The sequence below is a fragment of the Watersipora subatra genome, chromosome 3 (assembly GCF_963576615.1).
Source record: "Watersipora subatra chromosome 3, tzWatSuba1.1, whole genome shotgun sequence".
Taxonomy (NCBI): Eukaryota; Metazoa; Bryozoa; class Gymnolaemata; order Cheilostomatida; family Watersiporidae; genus Watersipora; species Watersipora subatra.
Window position 1 is genome coordinate 871,160 of NC_088710.1, and position 21,331 is coordinate 892,490.

General features: G+C 37.5%; 2 protein-coding genes across 2 annotated transcripts in view; one reads left to right on the forward strand and one right to left on the reverse strand.

Annotated features, from left to right (window-relative positions):
* Nucleotides 1-4,035: 4,035 nt before the first annotated feature.
* On the reverse strand, nucleotides 4,036-17,360 carry LOC137391386 (centrosomal protein of 41 kDa A-like). The gene is made up of 11 exons (XM_068077842.1): nucleotides 17,200-17,360; nucleotides 15,389-15,452; nucleotides 15,028-15,075; nucleotides 14,504-14,565; nucleotides 12,154-12,208; nucleotides 11,887-12,031; nucleotides 9,380-9,549; nucleotides 9,228-9,295; nucleotides 6,045-6,159; nucleotides 5,514-5,699; nucleotides 4,036-4,679 (listed from the first exon to the last, which is right to left on the reverse strand). The coding sequence occupies exons 1-11, from the start codon at nucleotides 17,251-17,253 to the stop codon at nucleotides 4,573-4,575; spliced, it is 1,074 nt and encodes a 357-aa protein (XP_067933943.1). The 5' UTR covers nucleotides 17,254-17,360; the 3' UTR covers nucleotides 4,036-4,572.
* Nucleotides 17,361-17,771: 411 nt separating this feature from the next.
* Nucleotides 17,772-21,331, forward strand: part of LOC137391693 (epidermal growth factor receptor-like) — a 74,981-nt gene continuing 71,421 nt past the window's right edge. Inside the window, exons 1-2 of the mRNA XM_068078219.1 lie at nucleotides 17,772-17,827; nucleotides 18,781-18,926. Coding sequence (XP_067934320.1) covers nucleotides 18,818-18,926 — 109 coding nt within the window. The 5' untranslated portion in view covers nucleotides 17,772-17,827; nucleotides 18,781-18,817. The remainder of the gene's footprint in view (nucleotides 17,828-18,780; nucleotides 18,927-21,331) is intronic.

The window sequence follows — 21,331 nt, forward strand, 5'->3', positions numbered from 1 at the left end:
ATTATGAAAGCTTAGAATATAAGCAAGCTGTAGACTTATTGATAATGAATCAAACGCGATATTACATTTGAAGGGCTGCGAAATATAGGGCTGAGCCGATAGCTAGTCTGTTATTTCTTATGGCTACTTATAACTTATGTCTGCGTTTAAAGTATCACATGACCATGCTGAAGGCAGCAGTGTCCCATCTGGGAAGCCAATCACCTGTGTCCTATACAGATAAGTTATAGGTGCAAAGCTTATGATCAAAAGACGATACAAAAAGTTTTCATAAAGAACACAATATGCGCATATAATTTTAGTAGCACCAATATATACTATTCTTAAACAATAGTATTTTAAACTACCGTATATTTTATTTGGACATTGTCATTGTATTTGTAGGTAACCCATGACTGCCAACTAGCAGCGAGAAAAGACATTACATAGTGGCAAGTATCTTAGTAGATTTGATTTTACTGACTAAATAATAAGTTGTCTTATTATTATAAACTATTTAATATGTAAAATATTGCTTGTAAAATAAATGCTATGTTGCTATAGGAACAAATATTTGCAAAAGATAAAACTAGAATCGTTTCATCCCTAACCATGGTCACTGCTGTTACATAACGTTTAGCTTGGCTTAAGACTTTATGCTTCTGAGCTTATTATAGAAATGTTATTATAAATAATTAAAAACGCTAGTGGTAGCGAGGCTTGGGCTCATGACCATATATATAGAGAGACGCGTGTTGTTGGAGTCATTCACAAGAGGGACTTGCTTCAAGAGCCATCTGTCACCAGTCGCCATCTGCTGGACTCTTCGAGCTTTCTATTGGTACTTGCTGTTACTTTCTACAGCATCTGTTACGATGTCATAAGTATTCTTATTTGTTGCGCAAAGCAACAGATATTTCTGTTTCGACGATAAATCACTCATCAATAAGTAAATGAGAATGACGGAAGAATGGCAGAGCATGTCGGTAGCATTCTTGGAGTTTTGATTGTTGCTCATATAGTGTGTTACATCAACTTTTTGAGTACCGATCAAAAAACTAATGAATGATAAAATCTGCTCACTGGATTCCAGGCAGCGCTTGAATGTTGGAGCGCAGATTACTGACTAAACGTATCAAATGGTAATGTATTTTTTACAGTACAAAATATGATTATATGATTAATGTATTCTATGGCAGAAACCACCCAGCATTTGACAAACTGTTTTAGCAAAGCCTGCTCGGTATTTGAAAGAATGTATGTATCTTGTTTAGAAGTGGAAGGTTGAACCAATTACAAAAGATGAATTGTCAATTATGAAAATATGTTATAATAGTATTTACTTTATTGCAATCGAGTGATTAGTCTCTACTCCGGCTTGTCTCTCAGTAACTTCTGGCTTCTCAGAACTTCTGGAAATCTTTGAATCGGGAGTTGTCTGCTCTACTACATTTGTGATTTCATTTATGGTAATGCCAGTAGGTAAACGCTGACAGAAAAGTTAGTTGAAAGTTTGTAACTATAAAACTGTGTTTTTTGTTGTTTGTGTATCAGGAACACAGCATCCACATGTGTTTCAATTTACCAAACTTTTCTGAATTTTCTGAAATAACACTCTCAAGAATACTTTCAAACATGTAAGTTATACGTATTTCTATATTAATAATATTTGCGAAGCTAATTTGAAAAAGCCCAGCCATGCTTGTCTGAGTGACAAATAAGAAAGCGGTGATAGCAAGGGAACGAGGGACCAAGGTCGACCAAGGTCGGCTTTCAAGGTCGACCAGCTGATGAAGAGATTGAAGAGTTGAATTTAAACAGTTGAATAGCCACCGACAGTCTATCAGTGATTCTGTCTTTTGCCTTTCAACAAAGATATTGTAATACGCATTTGAGGAGACTGAAAAGTGCGCAGCAGCAAAACAACCCATTGAATAATTGTGGATACTTCAAAACAAAATAATAAATCTATCATCAACCAAGCAAATTGTTTATCATATGCAAAAATATCTTACAAACTTCAATGACACATTTCAAATCTCCAGTTTGAAGAGGGACAAAGGTCGGCATATAAAAAACAAAGAAGCTTGAATAGATTTTAGATAATAATATAATAATATAATAATATAATGCACATGCCAAGTGAAAAATGTACTTCAACACTTTTAAACCCAAATTTTGTTTACCATATAAGTTTTTCACGTGGCCCTCATCCACTTCCCTCAATACATATGTGGATTGTCAGTAAATAGTGTATCCAACCATGGGCTAGTAAATTTATCAATATCTCTGTGGCAACATCAGTGGTATATCTAGATAGGAAGTAGGTGACCTCTGGCATGACAGCGATATACAGAGAGCATTCTGAGAAGAGAGCAAGCATCGTTTAATCCTGCCGGTTGAGCTAATTACAAGCCGTTGTTGCATAATCAATTTAGAAAATATAATCAGTTGCTCGTGCCACAACTACCATAGTTAGGGCTTGGACATGCAAACGACTAGCATCTGTTTCAAATTTTATACAATTTTAAATTTTTAGGTAAGAAATGTAGTATTTCTGAATGTTTGGGTACTCTTATTATTTGAAAACCAAATGAAGATACTGAATTTTGATATCCACTCTCGCTTTGGCTATTTAAAAGTACCACATAATGGAAATGGTCTACACATGCTGCCTCTAGATTTACACGAATTGATAAAATGAACACGCAAAAGGAGAAGATGGTTTTAAAAACATAAAGACGTTTTTTGAAAAGAATTTTGGGTAGTTTTGAGTTTGAAGCATAAAAAATGGCACAGAATCACATGACTTCAGTGTATCCAATCGCATGACTTCACTAAACACAGAGTAGACACTTCCAGCAATGATGTCATTACTGCCATCATACCCTGTAGATTGAAATTGGTTGTCTTAGCCTTTATCCTGTGCACTGCGACATGTCAGCTAGAGATCCACCTCACAGCTAAACCCAATGGGCGCTAAAACAATTCGTTTTAACAAATTCAACTCTACGAGTGACATGAGAGACTGTAGACCCCCCACTGTCTATTATGCTACTCAGTCTTTAGTTCTGTGATCAGGGTTTTAAGAAGTTGCTGGATCTCTCTATAAACAGTACTCTCACTTCTGTGTCACTGAGCGAGAATGCGCCAACGGCACATCAAATAATTTAGACAACTTATTCTTTCAAGCAAAACGTGAACCTGAATCTTCGTCATAGGCCTGTCATCAAGATGCCAATAGGTACCAAGGAACAGTGTATGAAACAGATGAACACTACTCACAGTTTGGACAGATCTGAACATCCAATCAAACCTGAGAGAATGCATCGAATAGAAAAACTTTAGCAGCATTCGGTATATTCTAGAAGTCTGTCATGTGCCATCTTACCGTGCGCTACCATACACATATTTTGAGGAAGGGCTAGTCCAACATGAAATACAAGAGAAATAAAATAGGGACAAATGCTAGAGCTAGTATTCTATTATGGACAGCTGAACTAACACTCTGAGGTCAGCACTGCGAGTATTTGAAAACAAGTATTCTCGTGAAGGTGAGGGCGGAACATCCAAATTTGGACAGACACTGTAAGTCTACGGATGAGAGGAATAGCATCAGTTTACCCCAATAAACACGGTGACCCTAAACTGGTCTACAAGCCAGGTCCCAGCAAGTGGCTAGCAACTCGGTCAACATAGAGTATTAGTTCGAGAGGGTGTCCAGACTAGCCCTCCTGTAGCTGCATTTAATGAAGGAACTAGTCTAATACGCTTTAAATAGCCATTTCTCGTACTAATTGACTTGCCAACGCTGTAGCAGTGTGTAGCAAAGGCAATCTGATTACTGAGTCTACCTGAATAAGCCAGTTACGTTGAAAGTGTGTTACGTAACTACCTTCATCCCTAATAGCATTTGGGGAGAACAAAGCCCGAGCAGAGAGAAAGCTATTGATCCAGTCTAGCTCCATAACTGCCAGGCCGAGCCAGACAAACAGGTTTTGGAAGAGAAACGAGTTTCCAAGCCATACTACATTTTAATTAGTGCAGTCTATAACATGGCATCGTTGAGAATGGAAATATTTAATTATATACATTATATGGCAGCCGATGAAAACACTCATTACAAGAAAGTGATGTGAAGATAGAGCAGTGAACTGATGGCAGCGCTTGAAAAGACAGACACGCGCTGCTACAGCACAACAGAGTCATTAGCAACCAGCTCCCCGTACTCTATAGTGAAACTTGTATAATGGACAATAAGACGCGGCCTTATGATATAGTGAATGTTCTTTCAATTTAAAATGATGGTGTACATCAGTGTAAAGTTACAGAAGCACTGTTGAGCTGAAGGCAGACTGCACAGGTGGCTAAATAATACAGGACACTCAGCGTGTGTACACAATAAAAATTGCACACAAAAATTGCGCATAAAATTGCAGGTCGGATTCAGGTTTCACAAATAAATAAATGAAAAGAAAGATAATGTATAAAGATAAAACGGTCTGCAAATAAAACAAAGTGAAACAACTTTTACTGAACACTGGACTGAGTCGGACGGCAGCAATTGTCATGGTAGGTGAGAACAGAAGTCGCTTATCGGAATGGCTTCCTGTGAATAACTTGAGAGTTTGTTGAAGCGGCGGAGACACTGGAACGAGCCGTACTAGGGGCTCCCCGACTCTGGGCGTGACTAGCCCGACCTGAAAAAAAACAATGAGCAATGTATGTAGCTAACGATATATAGAAAGAGAAATGAACTCCCTGTCACTGAACAGGGCTTGATGTAGCCTTCACCCACAGGCCAGGGGGCTCCAACACAGGAAAATAAAGATTGAATAGGTGAAAGTTTCATCTATTCACAAGTGTGACAAATGGAAGCGAACTGTACACGAGGAAAATATAGTGACGGACAATGTATACAGAAATATAACTCTGGAAGCTATAGGGTGTCAATTATAGCGCATTAAAATATTTCACAAGCTCAACAACAAAACCAAAGCTTGTTGACAAGATGCATAATTTCCGTAAAATCCAAAAGCAAAGTTATGTAACACGACAGAGAGAGGACAAAGAAAGATGAATCAGCCTGCTATGGTGTACAAGAGCGAGTAATGAAGGTTAGCGGAGGCCTTCATAACTGATAATTCAACTCACTGAGACTTGCATCTTTACAAATATCGGACGAGGCTATTCTCACCGATGAGACGAGTTTTACAAGTTAAACAAGGTGCATGACTCTCGCCAGAGTTACATGATAACCTTGAAAAGTGTTAAAAATCTCTTGCAACAAAAAAAGGAAAACACATCTTGAAGAATCATAGGGTTCGATTCATACCTAGTACGTGTTTAAACTACAAGAAAACTAGCAGCAACTGAATGATGTAACAAGGTTATGAATTAATTGAAACTCCTATAAACAGGTACATGATGTGACACATAGATATGACATGATATAGTCTGTCTATATATATATATATATATATATATATATATATATATATATGTGACATCTTGTAGCAGGTGTTAGGACTCACTTGAGACACTACTCCGACTGTCATAGGAACTCTCCGTTTGATCCAAGAGCGTGAAGACATCCTCTCGGCTGAAGAATGTCTTGCTGGGCGGTTCTAGTGGTTTACCCTTGTTAGCAGGTGCTATAGAAACTGGCAAACCTCCTGTGATGAGGCTTTGTGGGTAGAGCCGCGCTGCCACCTTCAGCCCTGCAAATTATATTTGAAATTGTCCTCTTTCGCGTACAAATGACATGAACTGACAACTCCCACTAATTGTCAAACGGGCACTAAGCTATCCTTACATGTATCTGACTACGGTTGTTCATTTCACAACAAATAACAGTTGAGACGGAGTGTGCACCCTGAACAGCGAATAAAATGCTGCCGATGTATATATAACCACTGAATGTGTTCTTCAATTAAGGATTCTTAGGCATATAAATAGACATAACCACTCGCAGCCTAAACAGTAGACATAACCACTCACAGCCTAAACAATAGATGGAAACAGGAAAAGCTACATATCTAGAATGAAAAAGTAGATCTTCTCACCCCCCGAAAGAAGAAAGAGATTGTCATAGCCTCTTTCCACCAAAGTTGTGGCAGCTTTAGGGGCGACCCTTTCGTCTTCATCGTACACGATTATAATCTTCCCAGGCTGATTCTTCTGTACAAGCGAAGTGATATGGTCAGAAGGAATGCTAGCTAATAGAACTGGTACAAAAGGCAGCTGTCACCTGACCGGCGTGAGATGAGACTGTAGCAGCAGAATATACTTCACATTGGCTAACTCTGCTACTTGTGACATTTAATTCCAGTTTGAGAATTGTGTGTTACCGGTAAGTTTGTCAATGTGATAGTTCTATGCTCTAAAATATTAAGCTCCATAGCTCTATGGTTCCGAGCTTCTTAACTGAAGGGCACTACTTTCTGGGCTTTACAACTCTGAGGTTTTATGTTCTCTGAGTATATACAGACTTGAAACTATTGGTTGATGTTTTTACATTCCGCGCGCACGCACACACACACACACAGTGCTATATTCCATAAAAACCTTTAGTATTTGTTAAGTTATAGTGTTAACCAGTTCTATAAACAATTGCTCTTCGATGCTCCCGAGCTCCGTTTTCAAACTCAATCGCTCTTTTTACTAAATAATTTTAATAGATGCTTTGCTGTATAAACCTGTAACCCTACAATCTATAACTCTATGGATACGCTCCATAATTCTATGGTCTCATAATCTGAGGCACTCTTAGTTTAGACTCCAAGGCTCTATGATTTTACAGACTGTAGCTCTGACTCTACAGACTATAGCTCTATGACTAGAGTTGCCCCGATTTTGGTATCGGAATCAGTATCGGTGCCGATATGGGTGTTAAGTATCTGAATAATGAAACCATCTAAAACTTCCGATACTTTTTACAGATCAACTATTTTGCAGAAAACTGTATTTTAGCCTGCTGCACGAATAAAAAATTATCAGCTGCAAGCTCCTTACTTTTACCAAGTGAATTTCAGGCCTGCCACACAATTTATTTCATGTCTATAGTCTGATCAACACAGCTGAGGAACCTTTTTGCTTTAGTCAGGACGTAATCACAAAGTGTAGTATTTCCCAATTACAGCGATAGGATTTTTTGCAGCTAAACACGAGCAAGAAAACAAAGATGGGAGACAAAAACGCACTGTAATATTTCTATTTACTAGCATTATGAAAGTAACTTAAACAGTCGATGCATAAAGTTATCCATCACACTCTCGATCCTGACGATACAATGTATCGTTTGTACCGTGCAAAAAATGGTAACCATAGTGGCTTATCGGTATTTAGCCTGTCCTCCATCATCTGTGGAAACTGAGTCCCTCTTCAGTACGCCTGGCTACATAGATTGTGATAGAAGAAAGATACTTCTTACTGAGAGAACTGAATCACTAACGGTAATTAAAAGAAACGTTGACTTGCTCTAAACTTGTACAGGAGCAGCAGTTTATCCAGCAATAGAAGAAAGACTTCTTTATCACAGAGAGAACTGTACCACTAACAGTAATTACCTTTATTTACAAATTACAAGAAACATGGACTGTTTTGTTACTACATGCATGGTATGTCAGTATGTGAACATGTATATACACGTATATTTTTTTCATAAATACAAACAAATAAATACATTAATATAATTAATAATGTTTATATTTGCATAATAAGATTAACAATTATTTATGCATTTTTCAATAAGAATCAATGTATCGGGTCGGTATTTGAATCGGCTGGTGAATTTAGAATTGGGGATCTCTATCTATGACTCTACAGACTATAGCTCCAAGATTCTACAAACTATAGCTCTGACTCTACAAACTATAGCTCTATGATTCTATAGACTATAACTCTATGATTCTACAGAATATAGCTCTATGACTCTACAACCTATAGCTCTATGAATCTACAGCCTATAGCTCTATGAATCTACAGTTTATAGCTCTATGATTCTACAGTCTATAGCTTTATGATTATACAGCCTATATATCTATGATTCTACACTCCATTATACACTAGATTATAGCCTTAAGATTCAACATAGTGGTGCGATTACACACTCTATAGATATACTAACTACTACTAAGTTCATTCTCGCTACAGATAATGCTATGAAAAGTACTGTATGAGTAGAAAATGGTTCTACTGAAAATGATGAGGAGAAATTTACTGATTAGTGCCACCTGAGTGGATGGACACCATTGTGAGCGTTCTACCATTTTTATCACTGAGAATAAGTTAAAAACATCCAAGAGCACACAACTTCATCTACAAATTTTTATGCGTACAAAGCAAAATGGCTGTTGCCTTACCACTCAAGTGAAACAGCACGTGACCAAGGTGACAGTTAAATGAATTACCAGACGACAGAAATAAACCTCATCAGAAGAATATAGTGGTTGTATTCACACTATGATGACAATGAATTTGTCGTCAGCCTAGAAGACAGCCATGTACATTTCACATTACCCCTACGATATTTTTTATGCTACCTGAAGTACATTGAAACTGAAAACATTAGTAAGATATTACTGAGAAAAATTACCTATCGTAACGGGTATCACAAAATAAAGGGAAGACAAACACCACAGAGTAAGGAGTGAGAGAAGATTATAAGGAAGGTTGGTGATTATGAGGAGGGTTGGTGATTATGAAGAGGGTTGGTGATTATGAAGAGGGTTGGTGACTATGAGGAGGGTTGGTGATTATGAGGAAGGTTGGTGATTATGAGGAGGGTTGGTGATTATGAGGAAGGTTGGTGATTACGAGGAGGGTTGGTGATTATGAAGAGGGTTGGTGATTATGAAGAGGGTTGGTGACTATGAGGAGGGTTGGTGATTATGAGGAAGGTTGGTGATTATGAGGAGGGTTGGTGATTATGAGGAAGGTTGGTGATTACGAGGAGGGTTGGTGATTATGAGGAGGGTTGGTGATTATGAAGAGGGTTGGTGATTATGAAGAGGGTTGGTGACTATGAGGAGAGTTGGTGATTATGAGGAAGGTTGGTGATTATGAGGAGGGTTGGTGATTATGAGGAAGGTTGGTGATTACGAGGAGGGTTGGTGATTATGAAGAGGGTTGGTGATTATGAGGAGGGTTGGTGATTATGAGGAGGGTTGGTGATTATGAGGAGGGTTGGTGATTATGAGGGTTGGCGGCTGTGACTGGTGAGAACCCAGCGAAAGAAAGTTACTTACATAGGCAAGCATCGACTTATTCTCATAGTTGCAGCTCCTGGACAGATAGGCGATAGGAAAGCTTTCAGCTACAATAGACGAGTGAGTAGTTCGTATAAGATGTATTTTTTCCATACAAAACAAGATCAATTATGGAAAGTGGGATAACTAACCCGTTATAATATGACAAGCATTGTACTCATCCTGGTCTCTGACATCAAGAATGAGGAATGGTCGCTCTTCGAGGTTACGATCTGGCAGCTGCTGAAATACAGGTCCTTTATTGTCGGAGGACGACTCTGCAGGATGTTGAGTATCAAACTCTCCCACACCAGTAATCAATCTGGAGGATAGTGAACAGTGCATGATGCATGACTAGTACAAATAAAGACTGACCTCCTATGATACTAGTGCAAATAATGACTGACCTATCGTACTAGTACAAATAAAGACTGACCTCCTATCGTACTAGTACAAATAAAGACTAACCTCCTATCATACTAGTGCAAATGATGACTAACCTTCTAGCGTACTAGTACAAATAAAGACTAACCTCCTATCATACTAGTGCAAATGATGACTAACCTCCTGTCACACTCGCCTACCGATAGTTGGTGGCGTATAGATACCACCCATTCTTTCAATAGGTTTGTAAATGACCAAATCATTACCTAGATCGTCTGTGTTGGATTCCCATTGAGCTTTACTTGAAGATACAAACGGGTTTTGCCTGGTTCAATAAACAAAAGCTAACCAGGGAGAGTATTTAAACGAAAGCTGTGCTAGTGCAGACTGAATCTCCCAACACAGTGGATAACATCAAGGACCTTACATCCCTCGAGGTAACTCAATAAAGACAAAAGTGAACAGTTGTGATAGAGGTTGAGCATTGCAAACGATGTGCACAGAAGACACCAACAACCGTTCTTCATAGCATTACCTTTTCCTGACCACAGAAAGAAATAAGCAACAGTTATTAATATCCGAGTTCAGATATTACAATCAATACATTCTGTTACCACAGAACTGTCATACATGTATGTAATCGTATACATATATACATGCATTTACACATAAAAATATGTACATATAAGTGTATATATAAATACATGTATACATACCAACATATATACATACCCTACATGTAAATACCGTAAAACCTCTATTTGAACACCATGGTGCTCTATTTTTCAACCGCTCCTCCATTAATAGTGGTGCTCAAATAGAGGCTGGCATGTATTTTCAAATAGCATGTCAGAATTTAGGGAAGCTATATTTAACCCTTTTATAGGTCAAGCGAATGTTGCCTATATTCTGCACTCTTCTTCGCGCAGAACAACAATAATCCTTTTGGATGCAATACATCTGCTAACTTACCACAAACTTGTCAAACATATCTTCATAAATTCTTTGAAAAACCGAGAAATATCTCCAGTTGATATCTATCGCCTATACCCCGCTTTGCAAATTGTGGGAGCTTTCAATTTTTTTATTTCATTCTAAACTTAAAGGCATATTTTCCATTTTACAACTACATTTATTAATGTTGCATAAAAGCTCATTGCACTCATTGATATGTTGGTTACAGATTGCAGCTAAAACTGTCTTTTTATGTGCAATAAAAGCATATAGAAGAATACTTGATAGCAAGAAATAAATATTAAATAATGTGCTATCTATCTGCAAATTTATAAGTTATATAATGATAGTCGATCAAATGCTACAAATATATATTTATGAACAAGTGATCCAAACAAACCATACTTATAATACATGCAGAAACGAAGATTAACAATTTTGAAACAAAAATATTTGCACCGTTCGCTCGGCCAGTTGCATTCTCATTGTTGCTTCCGACGGAACGACCACCTTCTTCTGGTTGTTCATTACCTTCCACCATGCCTTCTTACTTCAACTCTTCCTCTGCACTGCTAAACTATTTGATATTATTGTCCAAACAATTTTTTCAGCAGAGCAAAACTTTTACACGTACCGTTTCGCACAAATAATTGAACTTTTAGCCGGATAGGCGCCAAACACAACTTTTAGCCTAAAACTAGTCATTCATATAGGCCTACCGTCGTAAATGTAAACCATTTTTCCATAAACATGTCAAAGTTTCAAGACCGCGTTGAACAATAAACACTACTATTAGCCTGATACAGTTGTTAGTGATTTCTAGTGTTGCTTTCAAAGTTTTAACAAAAAGATTTGAAAAACGTTGAAGTTGAAAAAGGGGCTTCGATGCAAACAGAAACAACGAAATAATTGTTATTAACGTAACCGAGTCATCAGTTTGATTTTGTGCACACTTTTCTACTGATCATTTTTTACTCTAGGTTTGTAAAGATCAAAGAATGGCAAAGTGGCGGTCAAATAGAGGTGGTGTTCAATTAGACGTTTTATGGTATATATATATTCATATATGTAAATATATATATATACATATTCATCCAAATACATACACATACATACAAACAGATAGATGTATATATACATCGCACACACATTTTATCCATTTTTTCAGGTGTATGAAACTAACAGAAACAATGATTTTACTCCATCTTCTATTAACACATATTATATGTATGTGTATACACGTCCCTATATATCTGTATGCATGTACATATAGTGCGTAATCAAAGAAAAACTATTTATTTCATAGACATATTATTCTAACCCATGCAGGGTTGACCTGGCAGTGCTTCTATCTCCACCAGCATCACCGTTGCTATGTTCAGGATTGTGAGGAGTTGGAGGAAGATCAACATCCATTCCATCCTCCTGGATCTGCTCGGTGCGGGTTGTGTCAGGACGGTCTCCCACTAAACACCAGGGTAGATAATTGCTTGATAATAAGACACCAACATAGAGATATATAAAGAGCACCTACAGAAAATAGAAATTTGATAGATACGACGTATTTAGCATGTACAGTTGAACTCACTCTCACTCTGCTCATCAAAGAACATATCCCCATCAACTGTTGACACTTGTATGACCTGTAAGCAAAGGTCACATGATCATCAAATTATTTAGGCAGTACTGACAGTCTGGGTATAGAGAGAATTACTAAACTGCTGCGTTCTTAGCAATGATCTAGAACCTATCAACCTAATAAGAAAACTGCAAACCCAAGTTTACAAGTTGTCCGCTCATGTAAAGTTGAACAGACAACTGTATAAAGGGTCATGCACATTCATTAAATGTTTACCACATTTGAAAACCTATTCTTAGCATTTTTATCATATCCTCATTGGTTTTGCTTTTCACCAAGTACCAATAAAATTCTAATAGCTAAATTACACATTATCTCTTAAAAACTGATTGTTATTTGATATCCGTTTTATAAAACCCATCATAGAAGCTTGACTCCAATTTTAAGCCTTGCTTGTATATACGTGAGCCTCTACACACATAGGGTTGGATAAATTCAATAATGTTATTAACTTATTATTATTACATGTGTCTACACAAACTGGAATCAAGAATAACTAAAAGTTGCAAGTTTTCACCAAAATATGAGAACAGTGATGTTTTGATGCTCTCACTCTGACTGAGTTATAAAAATTAATAACAATGCTGAAGGCCCCTCCGATTATTAAAATCTCCCTTATGCGTTAATATAATTTTTGAGAGTGAATCTAAAAGAAAAGACAACTTCAAACTTCACAAATTTATTGAGCAAAATGCAATCACAATTAGCAATATTTATTAATGTACTTTGAAACGAAACTGATGTTAGTACAATAAGAAACAATAGGAACCTTATCGCAATGCAAGTTCTAACCATCTGAGTTAAGTCTAGTCTCTTTATAACTCTAGAATAAGAATATAAGAAATAGTAGGGGTAGAACGAGACAGGTTTTTTAAGTTCGAGATGAGACTCGAGACACTGTCTTGTAAAAATTCGAGACTCGAGACACGAGACAGTAAAATAATGAGCATTTGGTGATGATTTCACTACACAAGTGCTAGTTACTTGGTATATATAAAATTAATAAAACTATTTTTAAATTGCATTTTCACCTGGTGTAAACGATTTAAATACAACATTTTAATAGTGATATGCATGTAGTTTTTGTAAACAAAAGTGACACAAACAACTCTAAAATACCGAAGTTATATATTCTAAGAATTTTGAGCTTGATTGATCATAATTATTATAAACATATTGCTTTGTACATGTATATTTTTACCATCTATTGAATAGTTCTTACTTTTTAATGTAATGAAACCGATAGCCGGCGCTCTAGAAAGAAATGCCGCAACTAAAAGAACACACGATAACACTTTCATTCTTATCGTTTCATTAATATTAAGTGTTGTTTGTGTATTAACTGTAGTATGTGAATTATATTTAAATTGTACTCATGAAATTATATTAATTACTGTATACATGCACATATATATTCTTATATTGAGCTAACAAAACGTCATTGTTAACCGAACACGGACTATGGTCGACACGGCCTTTCGTTCGTTTCTCCGTGTCCGGGCAAGTTTTAACCGCGATTGGTAGTATATACGTAGAAGAGGCCCGAATTTTATGAAGGGCATTTGGTATTTAGACACGATACGATAAAATACAGACATTTTACCCGCAAAAGTCTTATTTATTAAATTGGATGATCCGAAGAGTAATTAGATACGACCCGGTATCTGTTTTAAGGACACAGAACCGAACTAAAATATAACAGGGCCGTTGTCCGGACTACATGATTAGACTCAGTGGCCAACATAATCAATAGCAACAGGTAGTAACGGACCGGGTATAACTTTAAAGGCAGTTGCCCGCAATCCATTACAATATATGGAGTTGTGTTGCTACCGCAAGAAGCCATGTTTTAACAACCGTGCGCAGGCGCTTTAGTTCTATTTCCTGTCTCGAGTTTGGCAATAGTAAAGTCGAGACGAGGCCGATACGAGACAGGTTGATACTCGAGACGTCTCGTGTCTCGTTCCACCTCTAAGAAATAGGAAGCCATGAGTTTTGTGAGGAACCTTTATAAAATAATTGAAGCTTGAAGCAGCGTTCAGCTGACAGCTTGCAAGTGACTCGAGGCCCCAGTTTGAGACATCGGCGTGTTTAGAAAACAAACAAAAATGCTTATTGATGGTAAAACAGCATACCAGATGCACGGGTAGATCACTAGAAGAAAATACGAGTAACCCTACAGACAATTGTGCAATCCTACGAAAACACGCGAGGTTAAGCAGTCTCTTCGACAGCGGAAAAAAGTGAATACAACTTTTATCTCATCGTGACCAGAAACAACTGACTAGAGACAACCCACCAGTTGGACAAATGTTGTCACCTTCATCCTCTTAAACAACTCATTTGGCTTGTATCTGTAGTCTGCAAAAGAGCTAAGTATAGCGGACAGGGCTATGTACAGGGTATGAAAAAAATGACACATGCTGCGGAGTTAAAGATTGTCAAAGATCTCTCACAGGTGTTCATACTGTTCCAGTAGTTCCACTTAAAAGTATTCCCTAAAGATGAGTGAGGCAATTTAACTAAACCAAGAAATGATAAATTTAGAATTGGTTGGAATGCGTAGTAAGAGTGAACACACATGCTGAGTAAGAAATCAACTGTAATAATTGAAAGGCCGATTGCCATCTCTATTATGAAACCTACTGCATCATTTATCATGCACCTACTCTAGCGTATAATATAGCAGCTACCACAGTGCCTACTCTAGCGTATAATATAGCAGCTATCACAGTGCCTACTCTAGCCTATAACATAGAAACTACTACAGTGCCTACTCTAGCATATAACATAGCAACTACCATAGCAACTGATGATACTAACTTGTTCTTATTTCTTCAATTCTTTTTAGATACCTGGTCATACTTGAGCCTGGAAGGTAAACAATAATTAGTTAAACAGGATGCAGCTAACAACCTTATGAGTCATACCATGAAAGCATGAGCATTCAGATGGCCTTGCAATTTCTCATCTTCAACTAAAAACTGCTTAAATGAAGTTCGGACTGTTCAGCAGGTTTTTAGATTAAATGAAACTCTTCTTTGCTCAACGAATTCATCTCATTGCGGTGTGACAAAAGTGATGAAGAAGAGAATCAAGGGAAAATGACTAAAGCAATTGTAACAATAGCCAGACTTGAGATAAACTCAGTGAGGTCCAGCATGGAGCAATCACTCGTGTTCACCTGAATCTACAACAGCTTCGACATCTCGGTACCGAGGATTGGTGGGAATTCTCTTTTTCATAGGCTGAAACACAAAAGAACATGCTGTATCAAATACGAGAATATATATTATCAAGTAGAAGTAGCAAAGTTAAATCATATTCTTCTTGGAAATACCATGAATAGAACAGCCCTATTTTATGACCCCGCGATGGTAACATCAAACTGATTTACACCTATGCATGAATAATCAATTGATAACGCCAACCTGTTGAGTAAAGATACATACGTGATACACAACAATTGGTGCTCTGATCCAATGTACATCAGAAAACTAACACGCATAAGTCTATATATATATATATATATATTCGAATCTGTCCAATACGCCCGAGGGCATTATATGAACATAAAATTTGAGATAAAATGATTGATAAGAACGCTAAAACCTAATTTGTTGCAATACCAAGATCGTATTACAAACTGAGGGAGTCATCAACGCCCTGACCCACAACATTCGGTGCCATTCTATTATAAAAAGAGTGCTTATATTGGTCTATCCTAAAATGTGGGTGGACTACTCCATGACGGGTTTGGTGGGATGGGTTAAAAGAGATATAGTTATTGAGGTCTAGATCGTATAGACCAAACACAATTCTTTTTAAAAATTTCAAATCCAAATCTTCTCTTCTATCTTTTAGTTCTTGGATGTTATTTACACGCATGCACTCTGTGACACTATCCATAGGCCCGAGTCTGAAAATCCATCGAACCCCCCGTCTTTGAATTGTTTCTAATTTGTCAGTTAAGCCTTTTGCGTGCGGTGACCATACCTGACAGGCATATTCGAGTAATGGTCGAACAATTGTGTTATAGGCGACAATTTTTGTTGATATGCTTGCATTAAAAAGGCAGCGTCGGATAAGTCCGAGTGCCTTATTACTTTTCTTAGTAATGTTTAAAATATGCTCGTGCCACTTGATGTCGCTTTGTATGAAAACCCCCAAATATTTCAGACCATTCGCCTGTGGTATAAAAATTCCGTTCATAAAAAGTTTAAAATCTGGTGTCGACCTGCCCACCTGCATGTGGATACACTTTTCTGGATTAAATGTCATGCCCCACTGTGTGGCCCAATGCTGTAATGCTGTAACGTTAGTCTGCAAAGCCAGCTGGCTGGTGTTTGTCAAATCCATGCACAGCAGAGTATCATCGGCATACAGTCGACAGTCAGCGTCCTTCACACAGAGTGGCAAGTCATCGATGTAAAGAATAAACAATAGGGGTCCCAGCACTGAGCCCTGAGGTACTCCTGATTTAATACTAAAATTATGTGATGTATAACCATTCACTTGAACTACAGAAGCTCTGTTTCTGAGCCACGCTTCTATCCATTTGAGGGTACCTGTATCAAATCTGTAAGCCTTCAATTTGTGTATTAAAAGTTGGTGGGGCACCTTGTCGAAGGCCTTTGCAAAATCAAACGAGACTATGTGATACTCTCGGCGTTCTGCCAGTGCTTTAGAAGCAAAATGTGTAACATCCAATAATTGGGTGGTAGTGCTAAAATGTTTGCGAAAGCCGTGCTGATTGTCACTTAAAAGGTTAAAACTACTTAAACTATAAATCAAAGCTGAGCAGTATGACCTTATTGGCATGTTTTACGTTAAAAATACCAATTATCCTATATTAAACCCGATATGACACCTAAAGTAAACCACTGCCAATGAAAATACCAAAAGCATTAACTCCAAAAAGAAAAATCCAACACAGTAATACAAAGAATAATACGCATTAAAACACGCTATGGAACGTGAATACGACTAACTCACATCCTCTTTCTTGCTGGCCTTTGACCTGTTGACTTGCATCGCAGACACAGACATAATAACTGAGTTAAAATGTGAAAATAGTGAATTAAAATGCCAAATATAGACGAACTTAAAACACTTCTTTAGCAATGAAGTTTTGGAATAAAGAAAAATAAAATCAAATTCCAATTTGAAAACGGAAAAAATTGATTTGTTGATATTCGCTACAGGGTTCATATAAAAATGTAAGATGCGATGTAGCCATGGCAGAAAACACTCGAATATCTATTTAATTAAAAAAAATATTCAAATTCATAGTTTAATTTTGTTTAAAATAAAGTTGATATTTTCTAATTAAAGCGTTAATATTTTTAAAGATTTTCAGCTTGGTTGAAGTCATGCGCCCCATTTGCTGTGAAAAGACAACTTTCATTAACAACTTCATTTATCTGAGGTAAAAAGTCCTAGTGGGAACACAGTAGGTTCGTTTCCAAACATTGCTTCGTAGTTTACGTTAATAGAACAGTGGACTCACTGCAGCTACTACATCCATCAACGTCTTGGGCAAAACATGAATGAAAAAGTCATTAAGTGCGGTTCGTGGATATTACAACAGCGAGGACGAGAGTCACCATAAAGCATTATGCTAGTGAGTATATTTATATGTTTGTTTAAGAGTGTCGTAGTTTTTTTAGCCAATCTATATTTTAAGTAGTCATATTTACAGCGCTGACATTCTGACAGCTTTTATCTGTCATCGATTCGGCAGCAATATAACAATATGTAGTATTAAAGAGCGCTAGCTACAATTAAACAAAAAAATTTTCAAAAATATTTGTAGCTTTGGTAACAGTAAAAGGTTTATGCGCTGCTCAAGACTATCAGTGTCATATTGTGGCTGCCTGTAATTTTTGTAGAACAAAATACATTTGTTTGACCTACTGCAGTAGAGCATACATATAGCATGAAATGCATTATCAAATGTTTTTGTCTTAAAAAGTTATGTATAATATAATAGATATCTGTTATAGTAACCTGCTAAAAGTTGGTTGCAGTCTCTTATAGGCATACTGGCAAGCTTCGTGGATGTTTTTTTAAGTCGACTGTACCGACTATCAAATTTTGAAAGGAAAATTTTCTTGCTAGTTATGTTGATTGAAGTTTGCTGAGTTATAAATTAACTGACGTAATTGTTGGATTTACTAGCGAACCATGAATTATATATATATATATATATATATGTATATATATATATATCGTTGCACTAATGATGTCTTAGGACATATTGGGTATGGATTGCTTGTTCATTTGTAAATCTGATTGATAATGTTGTAAATGCACTACTAGCAAGCAAGTGTCAGGAATGCGATTTAATTTACGTAGTTTGACGTGTAGTGTAACTCTTGCTGCTCAAAAGCTCCTGCGTCTCTGAGGAAGGCTGAATTATTTTTTTTCTTGTTGAATAATTTAGTTTTTAATGTATGTCAGGGTGAGATTGTTTAACGTGGATGGTGCTTCGAGTTTTCGAAAACGAAACATTTTTATTGCATTGTAGTAGCTATTTTTACTTAGCTAACCTCTGTATGCGTTATTTTGACACAGTCAGCTATAGTCTGGAATATCTGAGGCTCTATGAAGAATGCTGCCAGCATGGATATGCAGCGGGATCATAATGTATAGAATATGCGCCCTGTTGATATGCATCTATTCGTTGCTACATATCTCTTTCTGTGCTCCTCCAATTGAAGGTATGTTTTCATGAGTAACGCTAACAGCTAACGCTAACAGCTAGGCACTGTAAACGCTATGGCGGCAGAGTACCTATTCCCCGCGAATTTTGTCTCATTAGTGTGATGCCAGTATCACTGGCTTGAGCGCATATCGCTCGACACAACTCCTGCACCTAATTACCTCAGCTCTGCTTGGCTGTCGCACTGATATGGCTGCTTGCCAATCCAGTCTATTTGATTGAAATCCCTTGTCATGTTGAATAGAGGTAGCTGTGCATTTGGACAATATATGGCACCGCAATACCCCAACGTAAGTAAAAAACCATACTTACCCTTTGGTATCGGGTTATCTGCATTAACTCAGGCCTATAAAAGGCTATAGTGAGCTAATAATGATTTATGTCAAAGGCTGGTCTTGACCTTTCATATGTGGTTTCTCTACCAGTAATGACACCCTGATATACCTTTTATGATAGACTTGGCTTGATTCAAGCACAAGTCCCTGAACTTGCATATGACTGCTTTCAATGCCTTCTCTGGCTTATATTCAAGGTAGTTGATTTTTCAATTCTCAACAATCTCAAATCTATCATCAAATCTCACAAACTGGCTGCGTTAGTCGGCATCATCCAGCGATGAATACGCCTCGAGTTGTAAGGTATCTATTTGTTCATGATGGGAGTTAACATGAAGCCCGGTCTTCGACACAAATTTGTATGTTGATAAATATCGAAGTAGTGATCACGTAGGTGGGGTATCAAGGTCGATAATAGATGACTCAAGTAATGCCGGCCTGCAAATGTCGGCCATGTTTATTGCGTTGCGATGTTACCACTCGATCTTTCGGGGCCGACTTTTTTCCTTGAGCAGTATTTTTTTCCATAGCAATGACCTTTTAAATTGTGTCGATCCAATCGTTTAGGTCTACTTTACATTAGACGCGGCTATCTTTTTATCAAACTTCTAATGTATCGACCATTTGTCGATTGAATTTGTGTCATGGCCAGTGAGTGGAGCATCGACTGCTGAGGCATAGCAAGTATGACTAAACCTAGTCCGAGACGCAGAAGTAGGTAGTAGATGAATTTAAAGCAGCAGAAAAAGATTTATTCAAAATTCAGCCTCCAGATATCCTGAAATATCGTTCATTAGGAAATGCTATTCTTGAGCTCTGCGATAGTCGACTGGATAATGTAGCCGTAATGAGCGATAGATTGCTTTTCGTGTTTCTTTAACTATCACTGTTTGATCTCTGATATAAAACATAAAACTAGACATTTCTAGAGCACGCAGGGACGTCTGACACAAGAATTTTAACAACTCTGAACAGTAACAGATTTTTCGTACTTGTATTTACACGAAAATCAAACTAGCTAGATGCCTCTTGTGTCTGCCCTTGGCGTTATAAAATCTTGAAGTGTCGATGATTATGCATTTTAACTGTCGACTTGGAATTACTCTATATATGCGCTTATTGTAAAAACATAGGCTGCTTTGGCATGACAAGTGTAGCTTAACATTGGAACTTAGGCATTCGCTGCCTTTAATATGAAAGAAGTTTGGTAGAAACACAACTACTGGTAAACTTGCTGACCTTTCAGCTACAGGAAGGTGATACATAATATTGTGGCATACAGTAGACACAATTCCATAGCGATGTATGGCCACAGACGAGGAGGAGTGATAACGTACCCATAATTATATTCGTGATAAGATATGCCTGTTACGAGTATTGGGCAATCGTAGACAAAGTTCTTCAGAGGCCTCAAGTAGCAGAAAGTGGCATAATAATATGCCACCCTTAGTCTTAACCGTAACGACCAGACTTTCCAGTTATCCTTGACCTGAGCCACTGCTCATTCGCTAATGTGGCAAAATATTATATGTTGTCTCACTAGGAACCTGTTCTTGATTCAAGTGAAGTTATATTATTAGTCGACATTTTCATAAAATGGATGAACTGTAAGTATTTGGTTAGCTTAATTTGTGCCGAGTTAGGGTACCGCATGGTGGTTTAATAATGACCATCCCTTTACCAGTAAACTGTGAATGCTTTTTAGAAGCAAAGAGTAAACTTCCAGTTTGTTGAGAGATTTTACCAGAGGTTGCTGTCAGGCCGCCCTCACAGCGGCAGCCAATCTTGTTTCGACAGCTCATTATTTTCTACTCTGATCTAATTGCTCTGATTGTAATCAGCTCATTGTTTCTAAGGATTCTTTATCCCACCAACTCTGCTTCTCCTAGGCTGCTCTGCCTACTCCCCGACTTGTCTTCTGTCTCTCTTCAAGAACCCTCAGCTAGGACACCCACTTCAAGCGCTGCCTCCTCTCACATGTCGGTTTCATCTCTCTCGCTCTTTTACTCAGGATTTGAACATTTAAATCTAAAATTGTCGGTGAATATTGTAAACCTGAGCTCATATA

Bases quoted from the DNA above. Each gene is read 5' to 3' on its own strand.
- LOC137391386 (XM_068077842.1), bottom strand. From the start codon at position 17,253: ATGTCTGTGTCTGCGATGCAAGTCAACAGGTCAAAGGCCAGCAAGAAA. The intron at 12,032-12,153 runs GTGAGTTCAACT...CCTGGTGTTTAG, and splicing joins CTTTGATGAGCAGAGTGAGA to TGGGAGACCGTCCTGACACA. The intron at 5,700-6,044 runs GTGAGAAGATCT...TATAATTTGCAG, and splicing joins TCTCTTTCTTCTTTCGGGGG to GGCTGAAGGTGGCAGCGCGG.